The 23,326-nt window shown below is 42.6% G+C and overlaps 1 protein-coding gene across 6 annotated transcripts; it reads right to left on the bottom strand.

Annotated features, from left to right (window-relative positions):
* Nucleotides 1-417: 417 nt before the first annotated feature.
* On the bottom strand, nt 418-23,005 carry LOC129822206 (hepatocyte nuclear factor 1-beta-A-like). 6 transcript variants are annotated; one of them, XM_055880284.1, is made up of 10 exons: nt 22,389-23,005; nt 19,195-19,394; nt 18,572-18,842; nt 17,961-18,196; nt 11,542-11,693; nt 8,698-8,824; nt 8,210-8,392; nt 7,853-7,971; nt 4,623-4,667; nt 418-2,713 (listed from the first exon to the last, which is right to left on the bottom strand). In XM_055880284.1, exons 1-10 carry the CDS (start codon nt 22,751-22,753, stop codon nt 2,693-2,695), a joined length of 1,719 nt encoding a protein of 572 aa, XP_055736259.1. In that variant the 5' UTR covers nt 22,754-23,005; the 3' UTR covers nt 418-2,692. The 6 variants fall into 6 exon arrangements, with proteins under 6 accessions (XP_055736259.1, XP_055736256.1, XP_055736255.1 ...); XM_055880281.1 differs by having other exon boundaries at nt 17,949-18,196; nt 22,389-23,004; XM_055880280.1 differs by having other exon boundaries at nt 8,192-8,392; nt 22,389-23,004.
* Between the last annotated feature and the right edge of the window lie 321 nt (nt 23,006-23,326).

Genomic DNA, 23,326 nt, shown 5'->3' with positions numbered 1-23,326 from the left:
CATGACTGAGTATACATTTAGCAAGGGAGGAATAATCAATGTATTGCAAAATCTGTCAACCACTCTTCCCACTGGGCAAGAACTGGTCTAATCAACGTTGTTTCCACATCATTTTAACAAAAAAATGAAATGTGATGACATTGAATCATTGTGGAAAACTGATTGGATTAGAAAAAAGTAATCAATTTAAGGTAATTTAGTCTTTTTTCACACAACTTTTAACCTAAATCCAATGACATCTGTGAAATTGTTTGTTGATTTCACGTTGAATTCAGTTTAGTTGACAACTCAACCAAATGTAAATCAAAACTAGATGTTGAACTGATGTCTGTGTCCAGTGGGTTATTACATCATCAAAAAATATAACCTTTCTGTAAATACACACGAAAACAGAAAACACTGACCAACACTGATTCATTCATTTTGAAAAAAAGCTTTACTTGAATATCGACATTTTCTCAGAAAGTATAAATAGTGATTTTAAAAGATTGATTTCCATTAATACAAAAATAATACATCAAAGAGAAAATCACTTTGTCTGTCATCTACAGTTGAAAGCTGCCCTGCATGCCCTCTGGTTAGATGGCAGTGGGTATGTTTAGAACAGATTGAAACAAGGTAGTACACAATAATAACAAGGTAGTGACCTATTGAAAGGGAGTCTGTATGTGCCTACACCAGAATATGGAGGTGGAGAGGGTATGACTTCCATTTAGAAAATATTATATAAAAATAATTATTCAGAAAACAAACAGACAGTCAAATGCAGGCTACACAAATACTCATGATAAAATCCTGATTGTTTGTAACCTGTGGTTCTTTTTCTGGACCCCCTGGTGGATTGGGATTGCAAAAGTAACTAATATTGTTTGTGTGGCTGGCTGTCCAACTCTCCATAACATTCCTTAACCTCTGTGGAATCCAGCCTGATTACAACGGTTGCTGTCACAACAAGAGATGCTTTCATCTTCCACCCCTTCACAAATTACAAGACCCATATCACTGTTTTGCTTGCAAATACTTGTAAATATTGTCATTATCACAGGGGGGAGTCCCTGTTATGATTTATGACGGAGAATATATGTTTTTAAAACGCTCCAATTCCATATGTGTCTTTAAATGAGGAAATGTTGGGAATGAGGAAGTGGAAGGAGAGGGGATGGAGCCTGGGAAGGCTAAAGTCCCATTCCTAAAGTTCACCTGAACCCTATGAGCAAACATCAGTCAGAGAGAGGTCTCCCAGGAAGGCAGGCAGGCAGGCAAGGGATTGGGACTATGTGTGCATCCTAAATGGCACCCTATTCCTATTTTGTGCAAAACTTTTTTTACCAAAAATAGTGGATTATATAGGGAATAGGGTTTTGGGACAAAGCTATAACTAGGTTTGAAGGCATACAGTGAATATTTGAGTCAAGCTTCTCCACAAGGCAGACTTTGTTTATGATGTCATGGCACGCTGACTCTCTCTTCAGAACGAAACATGGGAAATGGGTGAAAGAAAACACCCAAAGTGTCCAACTGAATTTCTGGCTACTGTATATACAGGGTCTACTGTACATGTATATAAAAACAAAATAAAACTTTGGTGTAAGGTTTTGTGTCGTGTTGCGGGCAGCTCTGACAACAGAAACAACATGAGGGTCACTAAGTTCATAGAGTAAGGATGCGTCTCATAAATTCCTCTGTCTAAGTGTGGAGTACTCTACACGTTTCAGTCTTCTGAGGCTTCATATGCACTTCATATGCACATTGCATAGTCCTTAAAATTTCTAAAGATTGTCATATCTTTCAATCACAGTTTAAAAATGGAACCAAATAAAAAATACCAATATATTGTCTATTATATTTCCCCCGTGTTGGGAAATAACAAATGTTGAAATCCTTTAGACAAATAAACAAAGTTCTAATTATTGGCACTATTGACTCTTCAGTACAGAAAATCACATTATGAAAAACCAACATGGAAGACTCCTTCAAACAGAACAGGTATATATGTATATGAAATATCTATCTACAAAAACCTATACAGTTGCTCAGGACAAGGTTAATATGATTGTCATCCAGTAGTTCTGATAGTTGTCCATGGACGTTGATAATATACAGTATAGTGGGGATCGGATTATTCAGATCTGCCATTATGAGTGGGCACTTGGCTAGATGGAATCACTCAGTCCCCCATACACTCCTTCCCCACCACAGCCCAACATAGCTGTGCCGACTGAGGCTGATTGTGTCCTCTCAACTCAGCATCCATATGTCTTTATCTTTCCACATCAGATCACAGTATCATGTTAGTTCTTCATGGACATCCACTCCACCAGTCTTATTCTTACATACCACAGCGTGTCAGGCATAATGTGAAGATCCATTTGTTTTGTTAGAGAAATGAATACTGTTTTCACAAAATTGGTTGCAGTGAAAAATCATACATCCTTGTTGATCCTCTGTATGTCAGAGGAAATTCAGTTTCTCCTCCCTTCATTTAGGTGTCTATTAATGCAAACCTGCAGTGTTCGTTTCTCTCCCCATCTCTCACTCCTCCCGCCCTCCACCGCCGCCACTCTGGATTTATTGACTGACTCATTGTCCAGTGCGCTGTTGACAGTTATTAGGAGTTGTCACAGTTACCACAGTGAGAGGATGGAAAAATGTGCTCCTGTTGCTATGCACCAAGGAAGTCAGGTGCGTACTCTCACCAGGCTTGAAGAGGACACTGCAAAAAGAGAGAGCGAGAGAAAGGGGAAACAAACGTCAGAGTGAGTACATCACACAAATAAATAAAGAAAATCTATTCAAAAACACAAAAAACATTTTCTGGTGAGGATGTTTATAATATGTGGTGTCATGATAATAGGTCCCATTTCTAAAGTCCCCTGGGTATCAGATTCAGATTGGATGTAAACGGCCTACCTACGCCACACCTGACCAAATACATTCCACATTCTTCTTCCGCTTCACTCTGAAAAGCCTTGTTTACATTCAAATGGCCTTTTGGAGATTGTTTGTGTAATTTATTTTTTCCTTTCTCTCAAGGGGTGGAGGCAGTTGACCAGCAAACAGCCCTACCTGATAAAGGTGGACAGCTGCTCAGACCACAGTCTTTAGACACTGTGCTCTAAGTGGAGGTGAGTTTAACATGGGGTGGGAGGGGAGGGGGGTCCTCAGCAAATACGAGAGTTATAAAGCCTCAGCATGTTGGTCATGTCATGAGAAGAGCCTACTGGTCTCTCTGCACCACCCAGTCCAAATAAAGGCCTGATAAGAGGAGAGGCAGCCTGGAAGAGCCTGCTAACTAATAGCTGTCTAAACACTGTCTGGTTTAAATGCTGGTCCACCTATAAAGCTACACGTATACCATGATACCATCAAAGCATAGCTCAAAACTAGAAACCAATATGTTGAGGTTAATTTGCATTGCTCTGAAAAAACATTACTGATGGCCGTCTTAGGTCTCGTTACTCAACACATTACACAGGGTCAATGTAGAACAATTGGTCCTACATATATCAAACCAAAGGCAGCCAGTCAGTATCTAGTTAAACCACTCTATCAAGGGGACAGGTAGGTTTCAAGCCAATCGGAGCATCTGCCACATCTCAGCCCATCAACCCAATGAGCAGTGACAGTGCTGTGGCCGAACGACGTTGAGTGCTCTGTCTCAGGCAGCGTGGGAAATTGAGCGTGTGAAAGCAAAGCACCGAGGAAGGCATTTCAGGCTAGAGCGATCACTGAGACCAGGGAGAAGTAGGAAAGAGGAAGAACTGTAATTACAAAAAAAGACACCCCCCCCCATAATAGACCCCCCCTCTCCACAATAGCAGGTAAGTAAGTAGCAGGACACAAGCCTCCTGAACTTTGATTACCAGTGGGGTTCATTTCCTGATCAGGGGACTAGGTCTGGCCAGGGATCGACCAGCCTTCTCTCTCCTCAATGGAGAGGAAAGCGAAAGGAGGCATCGTTAATCAATTTAAGTTCAGGATGAGGGCACAGGTGATTGATTGGTTCAGCCTTTCAAAGGAAATAGGAATTCTGAGGAGTATCCACACACCCGACTCCTTGGTCCAATGATTGAGATTTGTGGTCCACATGCTCTGACAAAATCAGAGTGAACTGAGTACTAGCGTCAAACCCAGCATCAAAGGCAGAGCCAGGCAAAAACATTAGCTGTGAAACCGTTAAGTAAATAAATAAAAGTTGCATTAATCCAAATCTCATTGGTCTGATCTCATATTGCCATTCATTGACTTTACATGCATAAGAAGGGTAGTGTGTCTTGATTATGTGAGTTAAGGTTCCTGTATCAGTCTGTATAAACATTAATTTATGCCTATAAAGTTATGAAAAGCACACACATTTACTACACAAAATATGGTATATTGCACACAAATATTCATTCGAATGTTCTTGGCTTTGGGACAACAACACATCCCATTTGGACGAATCACTGAGCCAGTCCAGTTGAACTAAGTTAGCCTGGTCCCAGATCAGTTTGTGCTCTTGCCAACTCCATTGCTGTCATTTTCAAGACTAACATAGTTGGCATGATGGCACAAACAGACTGGCACTCAGGCTAAAACTAAGGGATTTTATTAAGTGACCGTACTAAGAAAATAGTATTTACCCAGGAGAGACCCCCCAGTTGCACCATCTTGTTTACGGTAGAATCCTAATGTAAGAGGGATTAAACAAGTCAACACACAATCACAACTCACACACCTAGTGTGCGTTCCAAAAGGAACCCTATTCCCAAAATATTGCACAACTTTTGCCATGAGCCCTATGGGCACTGGTCAAAAGTAGTGCACTAAATAGGGAATAAGGTGCACTTTCAGACAGCCCTATTGTATCTATCCTATTCTATCAGCCTACTGTATCTATCCTAGTCTATCAGCCTACTGTATCTATCCTAGTCTCTCAACCTACTGTATCTATCCTATTCTATCAGCCTACTGTATCTATCCTATTCTATCAGCCTACCGTATCTATCCTATTCTATCAGCCTACCATATCTATCCTTGTCTATCAGCCTGCTGTATCTATCCTATTCTATCAGCCTACTGTATCTATCCTATTCTATCAGCCTACTGTATCTATCCTATTCTATCAGCCTACTGTATCTATCCTATTCTATCAGCCTACTGTATCTATCCTAGTCTCTCAACCTACTGTATCTATCCTAGTTTATCAGCCTACCGTATCTATCCTAGTCTATCAGCCTACTGTATCTATCCTAGTCTATCAACCTACCGTATCTATCCTAGTCTATCAGTCTACTGTATCTATCCTATTCTATCAGCCTACTGTATCTATCCTAGTCTATCAGCCTACTGTATCTATCCTAGTCTCTCAACCTACCGTATCTATCCTAGTCTATCAACCTACCGTATCTATCCTAGTCTATCAGCCTACTGTATCTATCCTATTCTATCAGCCTACTGTATCTATCCTAGTCTATCAGCCTACTGTATCTATCCTATTCTATCAGCCTACCGTATCTATCCTAGTCTATCAGCCTACTGTATCTATCCTAGTCTATCAACCTACCGTATCTATCCTAGTCTATCAGCCTACCGTGTCTATCAGCCTACTGTATCTATCCTAGTCTATCAGCCTACTGTATCTATCCTATTCTATCAGCCTACTGTATCTATCCTATTCTATCAGCCTATTGTATTTTTCTTTTATTTTTATATTACCTTAATTTAACTAGGCAAGTCAGTTAAGAACAAATTCTTATTTTCAATGATGGCCTTGGAACAGTGGGTTAACTGCCATGTTCAAGGGCCGAACGACAGATTTGTACCTTGTCAGCTCAGGAATTCGATATTGCAACCTTTCGGTTACGATTCCAACACTCTAACCACTAGGCTACGCTGCCGCCGCAGTCCTAGTCTATCAGCCTACTGTATCTATCCTAGTCTATCAGCCTAACGTATCTATCCTAGTCTATCAGCCTACTGTATCTATCCTAGTCTATCAGCCTACTGTATCTATCCTAGTCTATCAGCCTACTGTATCTATCCTAGTCTATCAGCCTACTGTATCTATCCTATTCTATCAGCCTACTGTATCTATCCTAGTTTATCAGCCTACTGTATCTATCCTAGTTTATCAGCCTACTGTATCTATCCTAGTCTATCAGCCTACTGTATCTATCCTAGTCTGTCAGCCTACTGTATCTATCCTAGTCTATCAGCCTACTGTATCTATCCTAGTCTATCAGCCTACTGTATCTATCCTAGTTTATCAGCCTACCGTATCTATCCTAGTCTATCAGCCTGCTGTATCTATCCTAGTATATCAGCCTACTGTATCTATCCTAGTCTATCAGCCTACTGTATCTATCCTAGTCTATCAGCCTACTGTATCTATCCTAGTCTATCAGCCTACTGTATCTATCCTATTCTATCAGCCTACTGTATCTATCCTAGTCTATCAACCTACCGTATCTATCCTAGTCTATCAGCCTACTGTATCTATCCTAGTCTATCAGCCTACTGTATCTATCCTATTCGATCAGCGTACTGTATCTATCCTAGTCTATCAGCCTACTGTATCTATCCTAGTCTATCAGCCTACTGTATCTATCCTAGTCTATCAACCTACCGTATCTATCCTAGTCTATCAGCCTACTGTATCTATCCTAATCTATCAGCCTACCGTATCTATCCTAGTCTATCAGCCTACTGTATCTATCCTAGTCTATCAGCCTACCGTATCTATCCTAGTCTATCAGCCTACTGTATCTATCCTAGTCTATCAGGCTACTGTATCTATCCTAGTCTATCAGGCTACCGTATCTATCCTAGTTTATCAGCCTACCGTATCTATCCTAGTCTATCAGCCTGCTGTATCTATCCTAGTCTATCAGCCTACTGTATCTATCCTAGTCTATCAGCCTACTGTATCTATCCTAGTCTATCAGCCTACTGTATCTATCCTATTCTATCAACCTACCGTATCTATCCTAGTCTATCAGCCTACCGTGTCTATCAGCCTACTGTATCTATCCTAGTCTATCAGCCTACTGTATCTATCCTATTCTATCAGCCTACTGTATCTATCCTAGTCTATCAGCCTACTGTATCTATCCTATTCTATCAGCCTACTGTATCTATCCTATTCTATCAGTCTACTGTATCTATCCTAGTCTATCAGCCTACTGTATCTATCCTAGTCTATCAGCCTACAGTATCTATCCTAGTCTGTCAGCCTACTGTATCTATCCTAGTCTGTCAGCCTACTGTATCTATCCTAGTTTATCAGCCTACTGTATCTATCCTAGTCTGTCAGCCTACTGTATCTATCCTAGTCTATCAGCCTACCGTATCTATCCTAGTCTATCAGCCTACCATATCTATCCTAGTCTATCAGCCTACTGTTAGTGAGTGCTCAGTTTGGGGAGAGGGTTGTGTGTCGGTTGTGAGGAAGATTTGGTGTGTTAGTAGAAAAAGAAATGGATCAATCAAATCTCTAATGGGAGGCTTGCACAAGATACAGTACAAAGCCTCAGCAAGCTGGGAATTCATTTTAAAGCTTTCCAACTTACATTTACAACAAACTATCTTAGTTTAAATGCAGTTTATGACCGCAATTTATGCAAACATCTCCCAGAGAGCAGCAAAAGGAATTATTACTAACATTATACATGCACATGCTCTAATACACAGAGAGGTCAAATATCGCAGATGTACAGACACCGAGGACAGACACTGAGGACAGACAGAGAGGACAGACACTGAGGACAGACAGAGAGGGGAGACTGTATTGACTGAGTCAGGGCCAGGGCCGTGGGGGAGGGGCCTGATTGTGGCCTGTGTTAGGTGAGACTGAGTCATGTTATTGACTGACCTGTTTGCTGGATGACATGGAGCTAAGAGTACTGAGGCTGTTGGCGTCTGTCACCACCATGGCTGAGGGAAACCGTGACTGGTGGGAATACTGCGGTGGCTCCTGCTTATGAGGGTACACTGTCAAAGACAAAGACATAGAGAGAACGTCTCAATGTTAATTTTACCCCAATAGATTCACCTTTATCTCTTGTCAACTCCTTATGGAATTGTCACGCTAAACATGACGTGTCAATGAGTGAAAAGGTGTTGGCAAGACAGCCGACAAATATCTGGGACAAGGCTATATTGGCATTATATCTCATCTATGACATGGCATTAGCAACCGTTTAGTGCTTACTAAGAGGCAGGTACTGACTGTGTGAATGAGTCACGGTGGCCATGAAGGGCTGCTGGTTCATGTGGCTGGGGGACTGCTGCATCAGGCCATGCTGGTGGGGACTGTGGAGCTGCTGGGAGAATTGCACCGGCTGCAGCGCTGCAAGGCTCCCCGCCACGCTGTTGATCACCGGCACTGACTGGGACTGCGACGTGTTCAGACCTACAACCACATAGAACTTAAGTTATTTGGCTCATATCAAAAGCATGACAATACAAGCATGACTATATTCGCAATGTAGTGCATTACTTTTGACCACTATGGGGGCCTGGTTAAAAGCATTGCACTATATAGTGATTCAGGTGCCAATTGGAGCTCAACCATTGTGTACATGCGAACATAGAGGTCATGTGAGAATTATTGCATAAAGAGAGGAGAATAAATGGGCAGTTATTACATTAAGAGAATCATTTGTGGAGACATGGGGAATACAGAGCACTGGCTGGTTGGTTGATTGGTTGACTCACTCTGTGCGATGGTCATGACTCCAGAGAGAGGCATGATGAGGTTCTGTGACTGCTGGTGTGTGTGGTGGGAGTTGTGGATGTTGGTCAGCGTGCTCACAGGTGGCAGGCCTCCACCTGACGCAGACATCTAGAGAGAGAGACACACTAAGAAACTTAGTGATACCATTCTGGACCAAGAATGAAGTCATGTACTGACAATATCCTAAACCTAACATGCTAACTGAATATAAGGATGGTTAAATCAGGGTATAGAGTAAAGCATGGCGATCACTTTAGAAGTGAAACCAGATGTTCTCAGCAATGCAGCTCACACAGATAAATGTTGAGTTAGTTCTGCTGCTTTTGTCTAACACTGTGCTCCAGTCATCTACACCGAGCAAATAATGAGGAGAAAATAAATGCAAAATAATCCAATAATGAAGCGTAAAAGCACAGATTGAAAGTAGTAGTGTGTATGCATGTGTGTGTGTGCGCGTGTGGGTGTGTGTGTTCATGCACGCAACTGTTTTCACATTTCCTGCCAGCTGCTCTGAGAGGAGGGGATGGTCAGACAGTGGATTCGTCTCAAATGACACTATATTCCCTATATAGTCCACTACTTTTGACCAGAGCCCTATGGGCTTTGGTTAAAAGTAGTGCACTATATAGAGATTAGGGTTCCATTTGGGACTTAGTGTCACGCTCGTCCTCCTCCTCGTCTGAGGATGAGCATGGATCAGACCAATATGCAGCGTGGTTTGAATACATACTTGTTGTTTATTAAACGAAGACGGAAAAACACTTAAACAAACTACAAAACAATACACGACGTTAACAGACCTGAACTTGTGAACATATAACATGAATGCACGAACAGGTCTGTTAACGTCGTTTATTGTTTTGTAGTTTGTTTAAGTGTTTTTCCGTCTTCGTTTAATAAACAACAAGTATGTATTCAAACCACGCTGCATATTGGTCTGATCCATGCTCCATGCCAGCCGTGACCTGCCAGTGCCGTCAGCCAGCCGTGACCTGCCAGTGCCGTCAGGCAGCCGTGACCTGCCAGAGCCGTCAGCCAGCCGTGACCTGCCTCAGTCCGGTGCTGCCCCTCGTGCTGCCCCTCAGTCCGGTGCTGCCCCTCAGTCCGGTGCTGCCCCTCAGTCCGGAGCTGCCCCTCAGTCCGGAGCTGCCCCTCAGTCCGGTGCTGCCCCTCAGTCCGGTGCTGCCCCTCAGTCCGGTGCTGCCCCTCAGTCCGGTGTTGCCCCTTAGTCCGGTGCTGCCCCTTAATCCAGTGGGGTTAATATGGTGGGGAGCCATTAGGAGGAGGCCACGGAAGCGGGGATTAACTATGGTGGGGTGGGGACCACGTCCAGAGCCAGAGCTGCCACCGTGGACAGATGCCCACCCAAACCCTCCCCTATAGGTTCAGGTTTTGCGGCTGGAGTCCGCACCTTGGTGGGGGGGGGGGGGGGGGGGGGGGGGGGGGGGGGGGCTGGGGTGTACTGTCACGTTCCTGACCTTATTTCCTTTGTTTCGTCTTTGTTTAGTTGGTCAGGACGTGAGCTGAGTGGGCATTCTATGTTATGTGTTTCTATGTTGGGTTCATGTTCAATTAGCCTGATATGGTTCTCAATCAGGGGCAGGTGTTTTACGTTTCCTCTGATTGAGAACCATATTAAGGTAGGCTGTTCTCACTGCTTGTTTGTGGGTGATTGTTCCTGTGTCAGTGTTTGTGCCACACGGGACTGTTTTCGTTCGTTTCGTTCATTTCATTCGTGTGTTCCTTCCTGTTCGTGCGTTCATGTTATATGTTCACAAGTTCAGGTCTGTTAACGTTGTTTATTGTTTTGTAGTTTATCAAGTGTTTTTTCGTGTTCGTCTTTCTTTAATAAAACAAGTATGTATTCAAACCACGCTGCATATTGGTCCGATCCATGCTGATCCTCAGACGAGGAGGAGGACGAGCGTGACACTTAGACAGTCATCTGTACGGTACCCATAGATAACAACCTGTCTGCTCTGACCTTTTCCACAGTATACTGACCTGCCCTCCCTACGAAAATCTAACTTCCTACTGACAGGAGATAATGATAAATGCACTATGAATCATAAGGGATATTCTCACTAAATAAAGATTGTGATGTTCAACTTTGTTGGATTTAAACAACACAAATCTGGTTAGTGCCATAATATCAATATTATTCTGATCCTAAGAATACGATATCATTGTTTTTTGGGACCAGCGTTCAAGAGTTAGAAATGTCTGCATGTACGGTACTGCCCAAGTTTCGCTTTCACCAATCAAATATTGGAATAGGACAGAGGGCTGAGTTTCTCCCCTCTAGCTCCCTTTTCTGAAGGTAGAAAAAACATTGAGCATAATCGAGTGCTGTCGTCATTTCCCTGGCAGAGCAAGCAGTGTTGAGCGCTCCACCCTCCACTTCTCTTTACAGGGCATTTAATCAATAAGCTCAGAATGTTTCTTTGTCAAGTTTATTGGCTCAGCTCTGGACCTGCCCAGTTCACTATGGTGGTGAAGGCTGTACTGTATGTTAGGCCTCAGCCATGGCCTGCCACCTGTCTCCACTTTCCACTGAGAGCAGCACAATGTTCTAACTGTTGTTCCCTACAAACTGTTCCATGGGAGTCTGGCTCAGGGACCTGCTTTATATGCCTATGGCTGCGTTCCAAATGTCACCCCATTGCCTTATATAATGCACTACTTTTGACCAGGGCCCATAGGACTCTGGTCAAAAGTAATGCAGTACAGAAGGAATAGGGTGCCATTTGGAAAGCACCTCATGTTAAACGCAGCCCTGGTCCTTATCTAATCAGAGACTAGGAGGGCCCAGGTGTGCTACTCACCATCTTGGCGTCAGGTGACAGCAGACTGTGGCTGGGGTCCAAGCCTCCCGGAGACACCTGCTGTAACACCGACTGGCTGGTCGCCATGCTGCCGTGGTGACTGATGGTCGTTGAGGAGCTGACCTCACCGGGTCCCTGTTGGCTGTACCGCACTGGAGGGAGGGAGGGAGGTAGGGAGGGAAGGAGGGAGGGAGGGAGATGGATGGTGGGGAAGAGAGAGAGGGAGGGAGAGAAGGAGACGGAGAGAAAGAGTGAGAGAAATTGAGAGATTGTTAGATTGAGAGTTTGTTTCTTGACCTAACAACATCTGTGTCACACAGGATAACAGTATATAGGGCAGAGATTTACGGTAGCAGGCCTCTCAGTATGACTAAGTGTGCTGTGTCCAAGCAGTCACTCCAACCCACCAGACTCACCTGCTCTTTGACTCAGACAGGGAGAGCAGAGCAAACAAACACACTGACCCCTCCACTGGTGCTATCAACCCAGCTCAGCCAAGGCCATTCAGTGTTTACAATACACCGTACACCAGCCCCCCATAACCCCAGTCCTAGACTTTATGAACTCATGCACCATCTTTTTATTCAGGGGAACCCATTTACAATGGTACCCGGAGGACAACAATACAATAAACAAAACATCATCAATAAAAACAAAATAAACTACAAATTAGAGAATCAACACTACAGCTTCAAACATCACAAATACAATCCAAACAGTTGCAATTCTCATTAAATTCATTCAACATTCAAGTCCTAAACTGCCCTAGAGGCACCAGAGTCAAAATGTAGGGAGTTTTGTAGGCTATATCAAAAAATGGGGAGCACTAAAACTGAAAGCAGATGTACCTAGATCGGTGCGTACTAGAGGAACCTTGAAAGGTACCCATCCCTGTGAACGGGTTTGGTGTCTCGTGTTTTTTATTTTAACAGTGAAGTGAGCTAGGTTGGAAGCTTGTGTAGTAGATCTTTAAACAAAAAGGGTGTAATGAACTTTAATGAGGACCAGTCAACCTTTTGATACAGGATGCAGTAATGCGTGTTAAAACTGTCATGTGATAAAGCAAAGGGCACTATGGTAGATGGCCTCCAAAAGTTGAAGAGTAGTGGCTGTTGCATTCTGATAAATGGTGTCACCATAGTCAAGAACTGTCAGGAAAGTTGACTACAATCTGCTTCCTGCTGTTAAGGGAGAGGTTTGATCTGTTTCTTTAAAAGAAGCTTACTTTACACCTCGGCTTCTTAACTAGCTCATCTGTATGTTTTTAAATGTCAAATTATTGTCAATCCAAAAGGCCATATATTTATAGGCGGGAACCTGCTCGATGAACGAACCAGCCAATGCATAAATGTGTAAGCCATCTGAAGTACTTCTATGAGAATTAGAAAGTAACAAACATTTAGTTTTTCCTGCATTAAGTACAAATTTGAAACCATCAAGGGCTTTGTGCAAGGCAACAAAATCAGATTGCAGCTCCAACATAGCTTAGTCAGCTGTAGGGGCAATAGCGTACATAACAGCGTCATCTGCATACAGATCAATGTTACAGGTTTTTCAGATAGACCAATATTATTTATATAAATAGTAAAGAGGACAGGTCCCAAAATCGACCCATGACGGACACCTTTAGTAATATCGAGATACCTTGACATCATCAGAAAGCACACATTGTGTTCTGTCTGGCAGATAGTTCCCAAACCACTTGCAAGACACCTAGTCGAGGCCCATTTCAGACAACCTTTAAATAAGTAGGGGATGGTCGACAGTATCAAAGGCCTTGGATAGGTCTATAAATATGGCAGCACAGTGATTCCTACCCAGCATGGAAAGGATCTCTCTGTGCCCAGGTAAAGGTATGGAAGTGAAGAAATGCCTTCTATGTACAGTATGTCATCAATAGGGAACCCTGTTATGTTCTCACCTATCCTTCCACTCTCCAAACACTTAGTCACTGAATTCTGTGACATCACTGAATGACCCATCTCTTAATCCCATGTCTAGACCCCTTGTTGTCTCCCACCTCCATTCTCCACCGGGGGCCAAAGGAATGCTGCTCTCCTCCTGTCAAATGGATGTTTGCCAATCCTGGCCCCCTTTGATACCAACAGAGCAAACATTACACAATTACAACCAATGTCAAACACATTCTTATCCTGTAGTCTCAGTCTCACACAGAGTCTCCCTCCCTCCCCCCTGCAGAGCAGAGCAGTGGGCTGTGACACTGGGCCAGTCCCAAATGGCACCCTATTTCCTATAAAGTGCACTGTTTTAGACCAGGGCCCATAGTAGTGCACTATGTAGGGAATAGGGTGCCATTTAGGACAGTGTTTACTCTCAGATCCCAGATCTTCCCTGGGCCCTCTGTCCCTGACCCACGCATGTCACACTGAGCGCCCTGGCTGCCACTGTCCCAGATAGTCACAGACAGTCACAGACCGGGGACACCAAGCATCATATGTCTGCCATAAAATAATGGAAGATCGTATCTCACCCAAAATAAAATGTATCCTTAGCAAAAACATGATCTACTGCCTGGGGAATACAACTAAATCAGACCAAAGAATTGATCATTTTCATCTTGACTGTATTTCATCCACTAACAACTAACATGTTGTCTAGTCTGTCCAGGCAGACCACAAGAGAACCACAGACAGACCTCATATTGTCCTGAACAACACACTAGCAACCCCACAGCACTCCACTGTGTCTTATTAACACTGCTACAGGACAATAATGCACTCCATTGGGCCCTTAACCACCATAGCCTCACAATGGCAGAGGACTCCTAAACAGGCATTTATCTCCAAGCTGGGCAACCTGTAAAGTGTCATGGGAGTGAGGTGCTATTCAAGCCAGTTTTGTCTCCCTGTGTCAGGCAGTAATTCTGGCTGCAGAGAACCCTAATCCCATTAAGGAAGGCTTCCGTCGTCTAGTTGGTGTGAGGCTATTGGTAATTTGGAAGGAGGAGAAGGGCTCCATTTCTGGGACACCAGTGGGGCGGCCAGCAGTGTTATTGGGATATTATAAAGATGCTGTCAATATAGCTTGAGATTAAGAAATCTTTCTTCCTCAGGATAACATTATATTGCAGAAAAAAAGCAACTAAAAATTGAAACAACTACTGTACTTTTGGCTGCAAGACATTTGACCAGTTTCAGACTGTGTCCCACATCTGCTCTTATTTACATTCTAAAAAAGTTAGCTATCTCCCCTCTATCACTCTCTAAATTGTCATCTTAAATATTGTTTGAGCTAAATCAACCCCAATACCCAAGCACTCTGGGTATTGGACCAGGGGAGACTAGAAGTAGATCAGGGGGAGGGGGAGAACCCTGTGAAGGGGAGTGATAGTGTAGGCAGCAGGGAGTTGCAGAAGGTTTAAAAGGCTTCAGTGCTCTGTGTGACCCATGTAATATCAAAGCCTCTCTCCTCATCCCCAGGCACTGGTAATTGTAGCTCCAGTGCATATGAGAGACCTCCCGGGTCTCTGCAGGACGTAGCAGGCCTTTGTACCTCTCTGACCAGGCTGGGGCTCCCAGTGGACAGAGCAGGGCCAGGCATAGGGCAGGCCTTGCCTCTCTATCCCTCGGCCAGGCCAACTCCCACATAGCTTGGGGTGACACAAGGCATTGAGGCAACACAACCTGCTCACTGTTTTTCCCTCCTATAATATATGGTGTTTAACTCTGTTGTTAAATCAAATCACACTGTTTTCAGAGGATTACCAAATGAACGGAATGTGCCCATCACACCAGTCTACCAGGTGTTGAACCAGACTCCCCTCACTGCCGTCTTAATCTTACAGCTAAAACCTTTCCAGTGTGTCAGATTAGGTGGGAGATTCATGAATCAGCAGGCTTTGCCGTGTGGGAGGAGGGAATAGTCTTCAGAAAAATGAGATATCAGCAGGTTATCAGGCGTTCAACTCAATCTCTTAGCAAATTCTGGTGAAAAAGATGCTACTGTTGCTGAATTATCTGTGCTGATTGGCCCGTCAATGTTTCTATCTCAGCTTCGATGCAGATCAACATAAAGGGAAGTCCTACTTAGAACCCTAAACAGAAGCAACAAAAAAGAAAAGCCTCCCACCTCTATACTTTGTTGAGAGATGTATGAAACTTGCTCCCCATGCTCAGCTTTCAGATTCACCCTCAAAGTGGCCGAAACGTTAATCTTTTAACTTAAAATAAAACAATTACTTTTTAACACCGAGGGTTACGCCTTTTCCTTTTCAATGATAATCACATTTTTAGGTTGCACCTCGACTCACGTTGGTTGAGCACCCTCCACTTCTTTCAAAAAAATGAACGTGACAACTATAAACATCACAACAGTATGGTCACGACATCCTTTTCTCATTAAGTATGGTAAAACACACAGACACACACGTATTGGCATCTGTTTGTATTAGAACAGGGTTGAATTCCAATTGCCTGTTCTCATCTTTTCTATAAAAGCACAGGTTGTATGGTTAAGTGAATGATCCAAGGGGAAACTACGGCCCTAAAAGTATCATGGCTTCAGACACAATGGATCATTCAGCTGATGAAACAGTTCGATTAGACCAACAGTGTGTGTGCATCACCTATTTACATATTGAGACGTGACTAGTAACAGAAGATATCTATACATTTGTTTTGTTTGGTCTTTTGCCAAACACTGACGGTAGAATAACCTCGTCTGTCCCCAAAAAATACTATTTGACTTTGTATCCCGTTTTGGCCAATCAAGTTACCTCACCTTTATCAACAGAGGTAAGAGAATCAATGAAAACTCCAGGAGTAAAAGGTTTTCTTTGATGTGACACTTTAGTGATCTCCCACACATAACTATTGTAGTGGTGATAGCTGAAGGAGGGGGTTACCCACACACACCTCTCTATAGGCTGGAGCACAAGGGGTCATCAGTCCTGTCTGGCCAGAAAATAGCCAATACCCCAGAGGACAGCTCCTGCTGCTCTGGTCTGCAGAACGCCCAGCCTCCCAAGGAACAACATACTGACGCCCCATAAAGGTAAGGAGGGCTTTAAAACAGGCCCTCCCCAAGGCCCAGCTAAGATAAAATAACCTAGGTTACAGTCACTGCAGTCTTCTAATACACCACAGACAATAGGGACCCCTGCCAGGCTGGGGGATAGAGAGTCAGAGGAGCCACTTATCGAAGGCCTGGGAGATGTAGTAGCCAAGGATTTTAATTGTCCATCAAGCATGCATAATACAGACCGTGGCCTAGCAACACGATGAGGCAACCTGCTGGGGTGCTATTGTCAGGCCAGGGGCTGACAGTGAAAAACAGCTGATGCTGTCGGCAGGACACCGGCAGGACACCTTGTAAGCAAGCAACCGAGAACTAGGGGGAGCAAAGTACCTTCTGCTTCTGACCCTTACCCTCTCCCTCTCTACAACCAGCCCCTTCTCCCTCACCTCCACACAAGCCTACCACTGAACCTACCTCCTTACTTTGCAACCTGAGGTCAATGCTTGGTCAGGGTTGCTGTGAGAAACCACAAGCAAACAGAGCATGGGCCAATGGGCCCAGTATAACCAAAGGTAAAAGAGCAACCCGAGGCAAACGGCTTGTTTTGCTAGAGAGTTTACCTCGTGTTCTAACATGAAAGAACAACACGAGGCTTTGATTGAGTTTCTCCAATCATTGCTTTTATGGTGGTGAGCGATGGCACTGAGGATAATGCTATGCCAAGATATCAGCTCCATTTTATGTCTTATAGAGGCCGAGGTAGACGGATAAATTGCACTGAGTGCAAGCATCATTATGATATCAAATGGTCAGTTCATTGGATTTCCCATTTACAACTTCAGGAACTTTGTTGATTCCCCAAAAAGTCACAAGCAACCGACCGACCGACATGCTTTTATGAATGTGGAAGTAGTGGTTGTAGTTTCAGCTACAGCTGAATCCCTCCGTGACCCTGCCCTGACCCTGGCCTGTCACAGGACTGCTGCTCTTTGTGCCACTCTCCTGCTCCTGCATGCCTGCCTGCTGACTTTGGAGTGGAGATTGCAGGTACAATGTGGATTGTTCTCAGTGTGTTTTTAAAGATCATAATAACAATGACATTTGCTCAACTCCCTAAGTCACTCTTATTGATCACTTGCCCTCTCTCTTCTCTCTCCCTGATGTCATCAACCGTTTTTCTTGCCACTTTTCACTCTCGCTTGGGGATGGAAATAAAATCATCCAAATCTTTTGCCAACCATTGTTCTTTAACTGTCAAAGGCATGTCCCTGATCAAGATGCCATAGTGATTACATGCACTCAGATCATGGCTGAGACAGGTACAGCAAGATGAAAGACCACATTTGAATGATTCCATTGTTGTGTAGTATTATATTAGATATAATAGCAGAATAATGTACTGTGGTATGCATGTGGTGTGGAGACGCTACCTTGCATCTTACTAGGGGGGGATGCGCTGATCTGGGAGCTGTGGTGGTGTGGGGAGCTGTGGCTGTGAGACAGGAGAGGGTTCATGCTGTGGGTGGGTATGGGGTAGGCGTCCATTGCCAGCTTCTGACGGAAGGCCTCCTCCTTACGACGGTTGGCAAACCAGTTATAGACCCGTACCTCAGTGACCAGGTTAGAGCCCAGCCCATGAGCTTTAGACGGGGACACCCCTCTCTGAAGACACTCAGCCCTATAGGAGGAGAGATTGAAATAGTATCAATGGAATACAATGGAAAAGAACAAAGGGAAAACAATGATAGTTGCATTGGAATGATAGTTGGATAGTGTAAACAAAGAGAGACATTAAAACCTGTCAAAATCATTCTAAGCTAAGGCCATGTGCTGCAGTAATGATGGCGTTAGTATCAAATAAGATGTGCCAAACATTAAATTATTCAATGAGAGAACAAAATTGTATCCCAAATAGAACCCTATTCCCTATATAGTGCACTACTTTTGACGAGAGCCATATTGGCACCAGTGCACTAAATAGGGAATAGGGTGGCATTTGGGACAAAAACAAAAAGGTGCCCCTTTCTCATTCTCCAAAGCCTCCTCCCCTCACCTGTTGCACTCCTCCACCAGCGCCTCCCGCTCCTCTTTGCTGGGGTTCTTCTGTCTTTCATAGGCCTGGTAGAGGATCTGTTGGGACGCAGGGCCCCATTTAAAACGGTTCCGTCTCATTTTCTTGCAGGAGGGTTCAGAGCCCACCTCCTCCCCTTGTTGCCCCATACCCTGACCAGGAGGGTTGAACTCTGGGAAGAAAAACAGCACCTGATCCTGACTGCCTTTGTCAGTCATATTGCTGTCAGAACCTTGCACTGCCTGGTTGAATTCTGAAAAATAAGAACAAGGTACATTGATACATCTCATGTCACATAAAACATTGTATTGGGGGGAATGGAGACAAAATAAACCAATAACACAATAAGAAGAAATAAGACATAATTGAATAAGGGACAATTGCTCCATACAGTATGTAGCCTAGGCCATAATGATAAATCAGACACATTTGAGGCATAGGCTTACTGCAATATGTTTCTGACCATATGCATAGCCGAGATATGACATTTATGTTCATGCACATTGTGTTGTGGATGGCCATTAGAATTATGACGCCCAGGCCAACACACCTCTGTGCCTCTAACTGTATCGAAGGCTGTGTGAGAAACTCAAATATTAACTTACGTCTGAGAACTTCCCGCTGTTTCCTGACATACCAGGTGTAGAGCGCCGCTCGCTTCTGAGTTTTCATGGGCGTGCCTTTGTTGAGGTGCTGTGATAGGTGAGACTGATTTAGCCCCGTTACATCCACCACCTCACGTTGTGGTATGTTGTGCTGTTGCATGTAGCCTTTGATCATGCGGGCGGCACGCCAGGGGTCCTCACTGCAGTTACATAAAACACATACAACAATATTAACTTCACCTTGCTAAATATATGTTATTCGCTCAATTAGAACCCTAATAGTGTGATGTGTATAATGGCATATAGGTTGTGGTGCTACGTTAGCAATCACACTAACAGCACTACTTATCTAATGTGTTATTCATCGGCCAAATAAGTTCCTAACCTATCTACAGCACCTGCCTCCAGCACCTAGCTGCAGCACCTAGCTACATGACCTAGCTACAACACCTAGCTACAGCACCTATCTACAGCACCTATCTACAGCACCTATCTACAGCACCTATCTACAGCACCTACCTACAGCATCTAGCTACAGGACCTAGCTACAGCACCTATCTACAGCACCTAGCTACAGCATCTAGCTACAGGACCTATCTACAGCATCTAGCTACAGGACCTAGCTACAGCACCTATCTACAGCACCTAGCTACAGCACCTAGCTACAGCACCTAACTACAGCACCTAACTACAGCACCTAGCTACAGCACCTAGCTGCAGCACAAGCATTTATTTAACTTTGTTTATTTATTTGCCTGATGCTATCCATGTTATCCCCAAGTTTTGGGGGGGTTGGGACAATTGTTAAGTACCCTAATAAATGACTGTTAATCATTATAAAATAATGTACTTTTTACTCCATACATTTTCCCTTATACCCAAAAGTACTCTCGAATGCATTTTGAATGCTTAGCAGGACAGGGAAATGGTCCAATTCACGCAATTATAAAGAGAACATCCATGGTCATCCCTATACTGCCTCTGATCTGGAGGACTCACTAAACACACATACTTTGTTTGTAAATGATGTCTGAGTGTTGGAGTGTGCCCCTGGCTATCCATAAAAATAAAAATAAATAATAAGGTTTGCTTAATAAGAAATTTGAAACAATTTATACTTGTACTTTTACTCTTAAGTATATTTGAGCAATTATATTTACTTTTGATACTTACGTATATTTACAACCAAATACTTTAAGATGTTTACTCAAGTAGTATTTTACTGGGTGACTTTCACTTTTACTTGAGTCATTTTTTATTAAGGTATCTTTACTGTTACTCAAGTATGACAATTGGGTACTTGGTTTCATAATACATTCAATAACCTGAAAATACTCAGAATCAGGCCTATTTTCAATTCAGTGTTTTGACTGTAGCTAAGAGGCAAAACTGAGAAATTAGAAAATCTAAATCCTAGACCTTGGCCTATAACTGATCCACAGTTTTTGAAACGTCAATATTTCATAGCGAATGTGAGATATCAAGGATATAGGATACAGAAATATATTACAAATGTTACCAAATTAGGCTATCAAATAATCTAAACTCCACGAATTGGATAGGCCTAGAGTACATTGGTTTAGAAGTGCAGAATTTTATGTCAGCTGAGTCTGACACACACTGACGTTATAGCCTACATTTTCCTATTTGGACAATATGCCCATAGGCCTAATTAAATTCAGACTAAATAATCCCAGAATCGAGTATGAATCATATAAAATAAATAAGTAATTTGGTAGAATAAAATCATGTTGTTTGGTTAAATGTAGGAAATTGATAATACATTGATAAGAAATTAAAGAAATTGATCAGTTCAAGGCTTCCATCCAAAATTGCATTCAATTATCGAAGAATACATTTGCCCATGGGGTAAAATCATCTGAATTATTCCAATTCTTCAATTATATCAATAATAAACACAATTGAATTGCACCCATCGATGACAACGCAATAGGACGCTTTATGTCGATAAAGAAAATGTATTTCAAACGATTTAAAAGGCCTAGCCTATATGCGCAGCGTGCTCTAAAATATTACAGTAAAACTACACTTACTTAGCCTATACCATCACAGTCATCTCAGATTAAGTACGGACTTCACATGGGTAATTGTTGCAAATCTACACACAACTGTTTGTTTTGGAGAATTAAGTCTGCGGGTTTATACGTTGGTTTAGATGTTGGTTTATAACATTCGACAATGAATAACCAGATCTCCATTCACTCTAATCATACGACACTGTGTATCTTTCAGTTGATGATTTATAGAATACAATTAATAATAACTTAACTACACGTGGGTTAGTTTTGATTTTCTGCTGGCCAGTTGATCATGTTACTAGCGTAATGAATGAACATTTATAAAGGGCTTTTAGAAGATAAATTAAGACAATAACAACATTTACAAAGAGTAAGGCCTTTATATACTACATTCATAAAACAAAACAATATTTGCTTTAAGAAGTGTTGCAATATTTCGCCAGAACATTATTATTATTATTATTATTATTATTAGAGCCTATATCTAGTGCAACATTGAATCCTACGTAATAAACAAATACGTTGATGTGAATTAACTTTCTCTTCTTGCATTGCCAGATATAATCTAAGTGAGAGAGATCGAGTAAGTTAAATATAAACAGTTCTCGTTAAGTTTATATTTTGCTAAGGGAAAAAAATAATAACCCGTGTGGATAATTAGTAACTAAAACGCGTAAAGTGCTATTGGCGCGTTATTTTCATTTGTTAACACAAGGAACATTGAGACCTATTGCCAAGCGCTTGACATGTAAATTAAAATGAGTTTTTACACTAATTTTGTCACATTCTAAAATACAGACACAATGCAGATACACTTCTGAGTATTGCGGTCAGGCAAGTAGGCTATAGTTTTCATGGGCCACACGTCTGAAAATGATTTCTGGAAGAAATAACTTTAACAGGCAGATAACCCTAATTGTTGTCCTAATTTGCCCTAATTGTTGTTCTAATTTGCCCTAATTGTTGTCCTAATTTGCTAGACAATGTTAAATATAAAACGCTTTAAATGCACTGAAATGACTCCTACATCTAAAATAAGTAGCCAAATAAATAATACAATATAATTTTGGTTATGCGCCTATACCCTACACATTCATTCGGTAATGAACATCCCTAAATGTGTGAAATTAAACATTTAAACTTCTATTCGCTTACGCTAATATTCGGTCAACTTCTTCCCTCTGTTCCGCTGCTTCCTCGGTGTTAAGTGACTGGAGTTCTTTCAGTATCGGTGGGGTATCGAAATCGTCCCCGTCCTCGGACCCCTCATCTCCCGACAGTTTGCCCTTACTGTGCCCATTGGTCAACGTAAGAAATACCGGCTTCGAATCATTTCCGTTGATTTTAGAACTTGGCGGAGACATCTGTAAATTCTCCATCTTAACTCCAAAGCCATTCGGGCTAGGGTCCATATCGTCCAACGCTTGGATCAGAACATCTTTGGTAACTCCGGAATCTAACAAGGCGCTCAAGAGCTCCTGTTGGAGAGATGTCAACTTGGACACCATTTTCGAGAACATTAAAAAAAGTTAGATTCTGAACTAAAAGGGAAAGGAAGGTTGGGGAGAAGAAAGATCTAGAAAGTACAAAAAAATGTCCGTTCTCCCCTCCCTCTCCTGCTCCAGTGTTTATGTGAATTCCCTACTCCTGACACCTGCTCGGAGAATCTGGTTCACTTCCCAGTTGAGAAGAGTGATATAATTTGCCATGATGCTTTCGGAGGGCAAGGAATATAAAACATGGTAATTTGTGGGCTGGCTGACGGGGCCTTTATGCAAATCATAAGAAGAAGGCTGCACTGACTAACTGAAGCAGGTAGACCTGACAGTGTTTACACTGCAGAGCTGTTGCTTTTATTGGCTCTGCTTATCAGCAGCAAAACTTTCATGAACTTCGGACTGTTGTATAAAGACTTTGGTGAAAGAGGAGGGATGGTATACTTGTGATAATAATACTAATAATACTAATAATAATACATTGTAATTATAATAATATTGTATAGTCAATATAAGATATTATTAATTATAGCATTTATCTTATCAACTTTGTTTATTTTAGTGGTTCTCTTTAAATTCAACAGAAAAAAATGCAAC

The sequence above is a fragment of the Salvelinus fontinalis genome, chromosome 24 (assembly GCF_029448725.1).
Source record: "Salvelinus fontinalis isolate EN_2023a chromosome 24, ASM2944872v1, whole genome shotgun sequence".
Taxonomy (NCBI): Eukaryota; Metazoa; Chordata; class Actinopteri; order Salmoniformes; family Salmonidae; genus Salvelinus; species Salvelinus fontinalis.
This window is presented reverse-complemented; position numbering and strand designations above follow the sequence as displayed.

What these genes read in the sequence shown, in the direction of transcription:
- LOC129822206 (XM_055880279.1), bottom strand. Translation starts at nt 22,753, where the DNA reads ATGTTCTCGAAAATGGTGTCCAAGTTGACATCTCTCCAACAGGAGCTC. An exon ending in AGTCATGACCATCGCACAGA is followed by an intron (nt 8,393 to 8,697) that starts GTGAGTCAACCA and finishes ATGTGGTTGTAG; the next exon opens with GTCTGAACACGTCGCAGTCC. An exon ending in AACTGGGGGGTCTCTCCTGG is followed by an intron (nt 2,714 to 4,622) that starts GTAAATACTATT and finishes CTCTTTTTGCAG; the next exon opens with TGTCCTCTTCAAGCCTGGTG.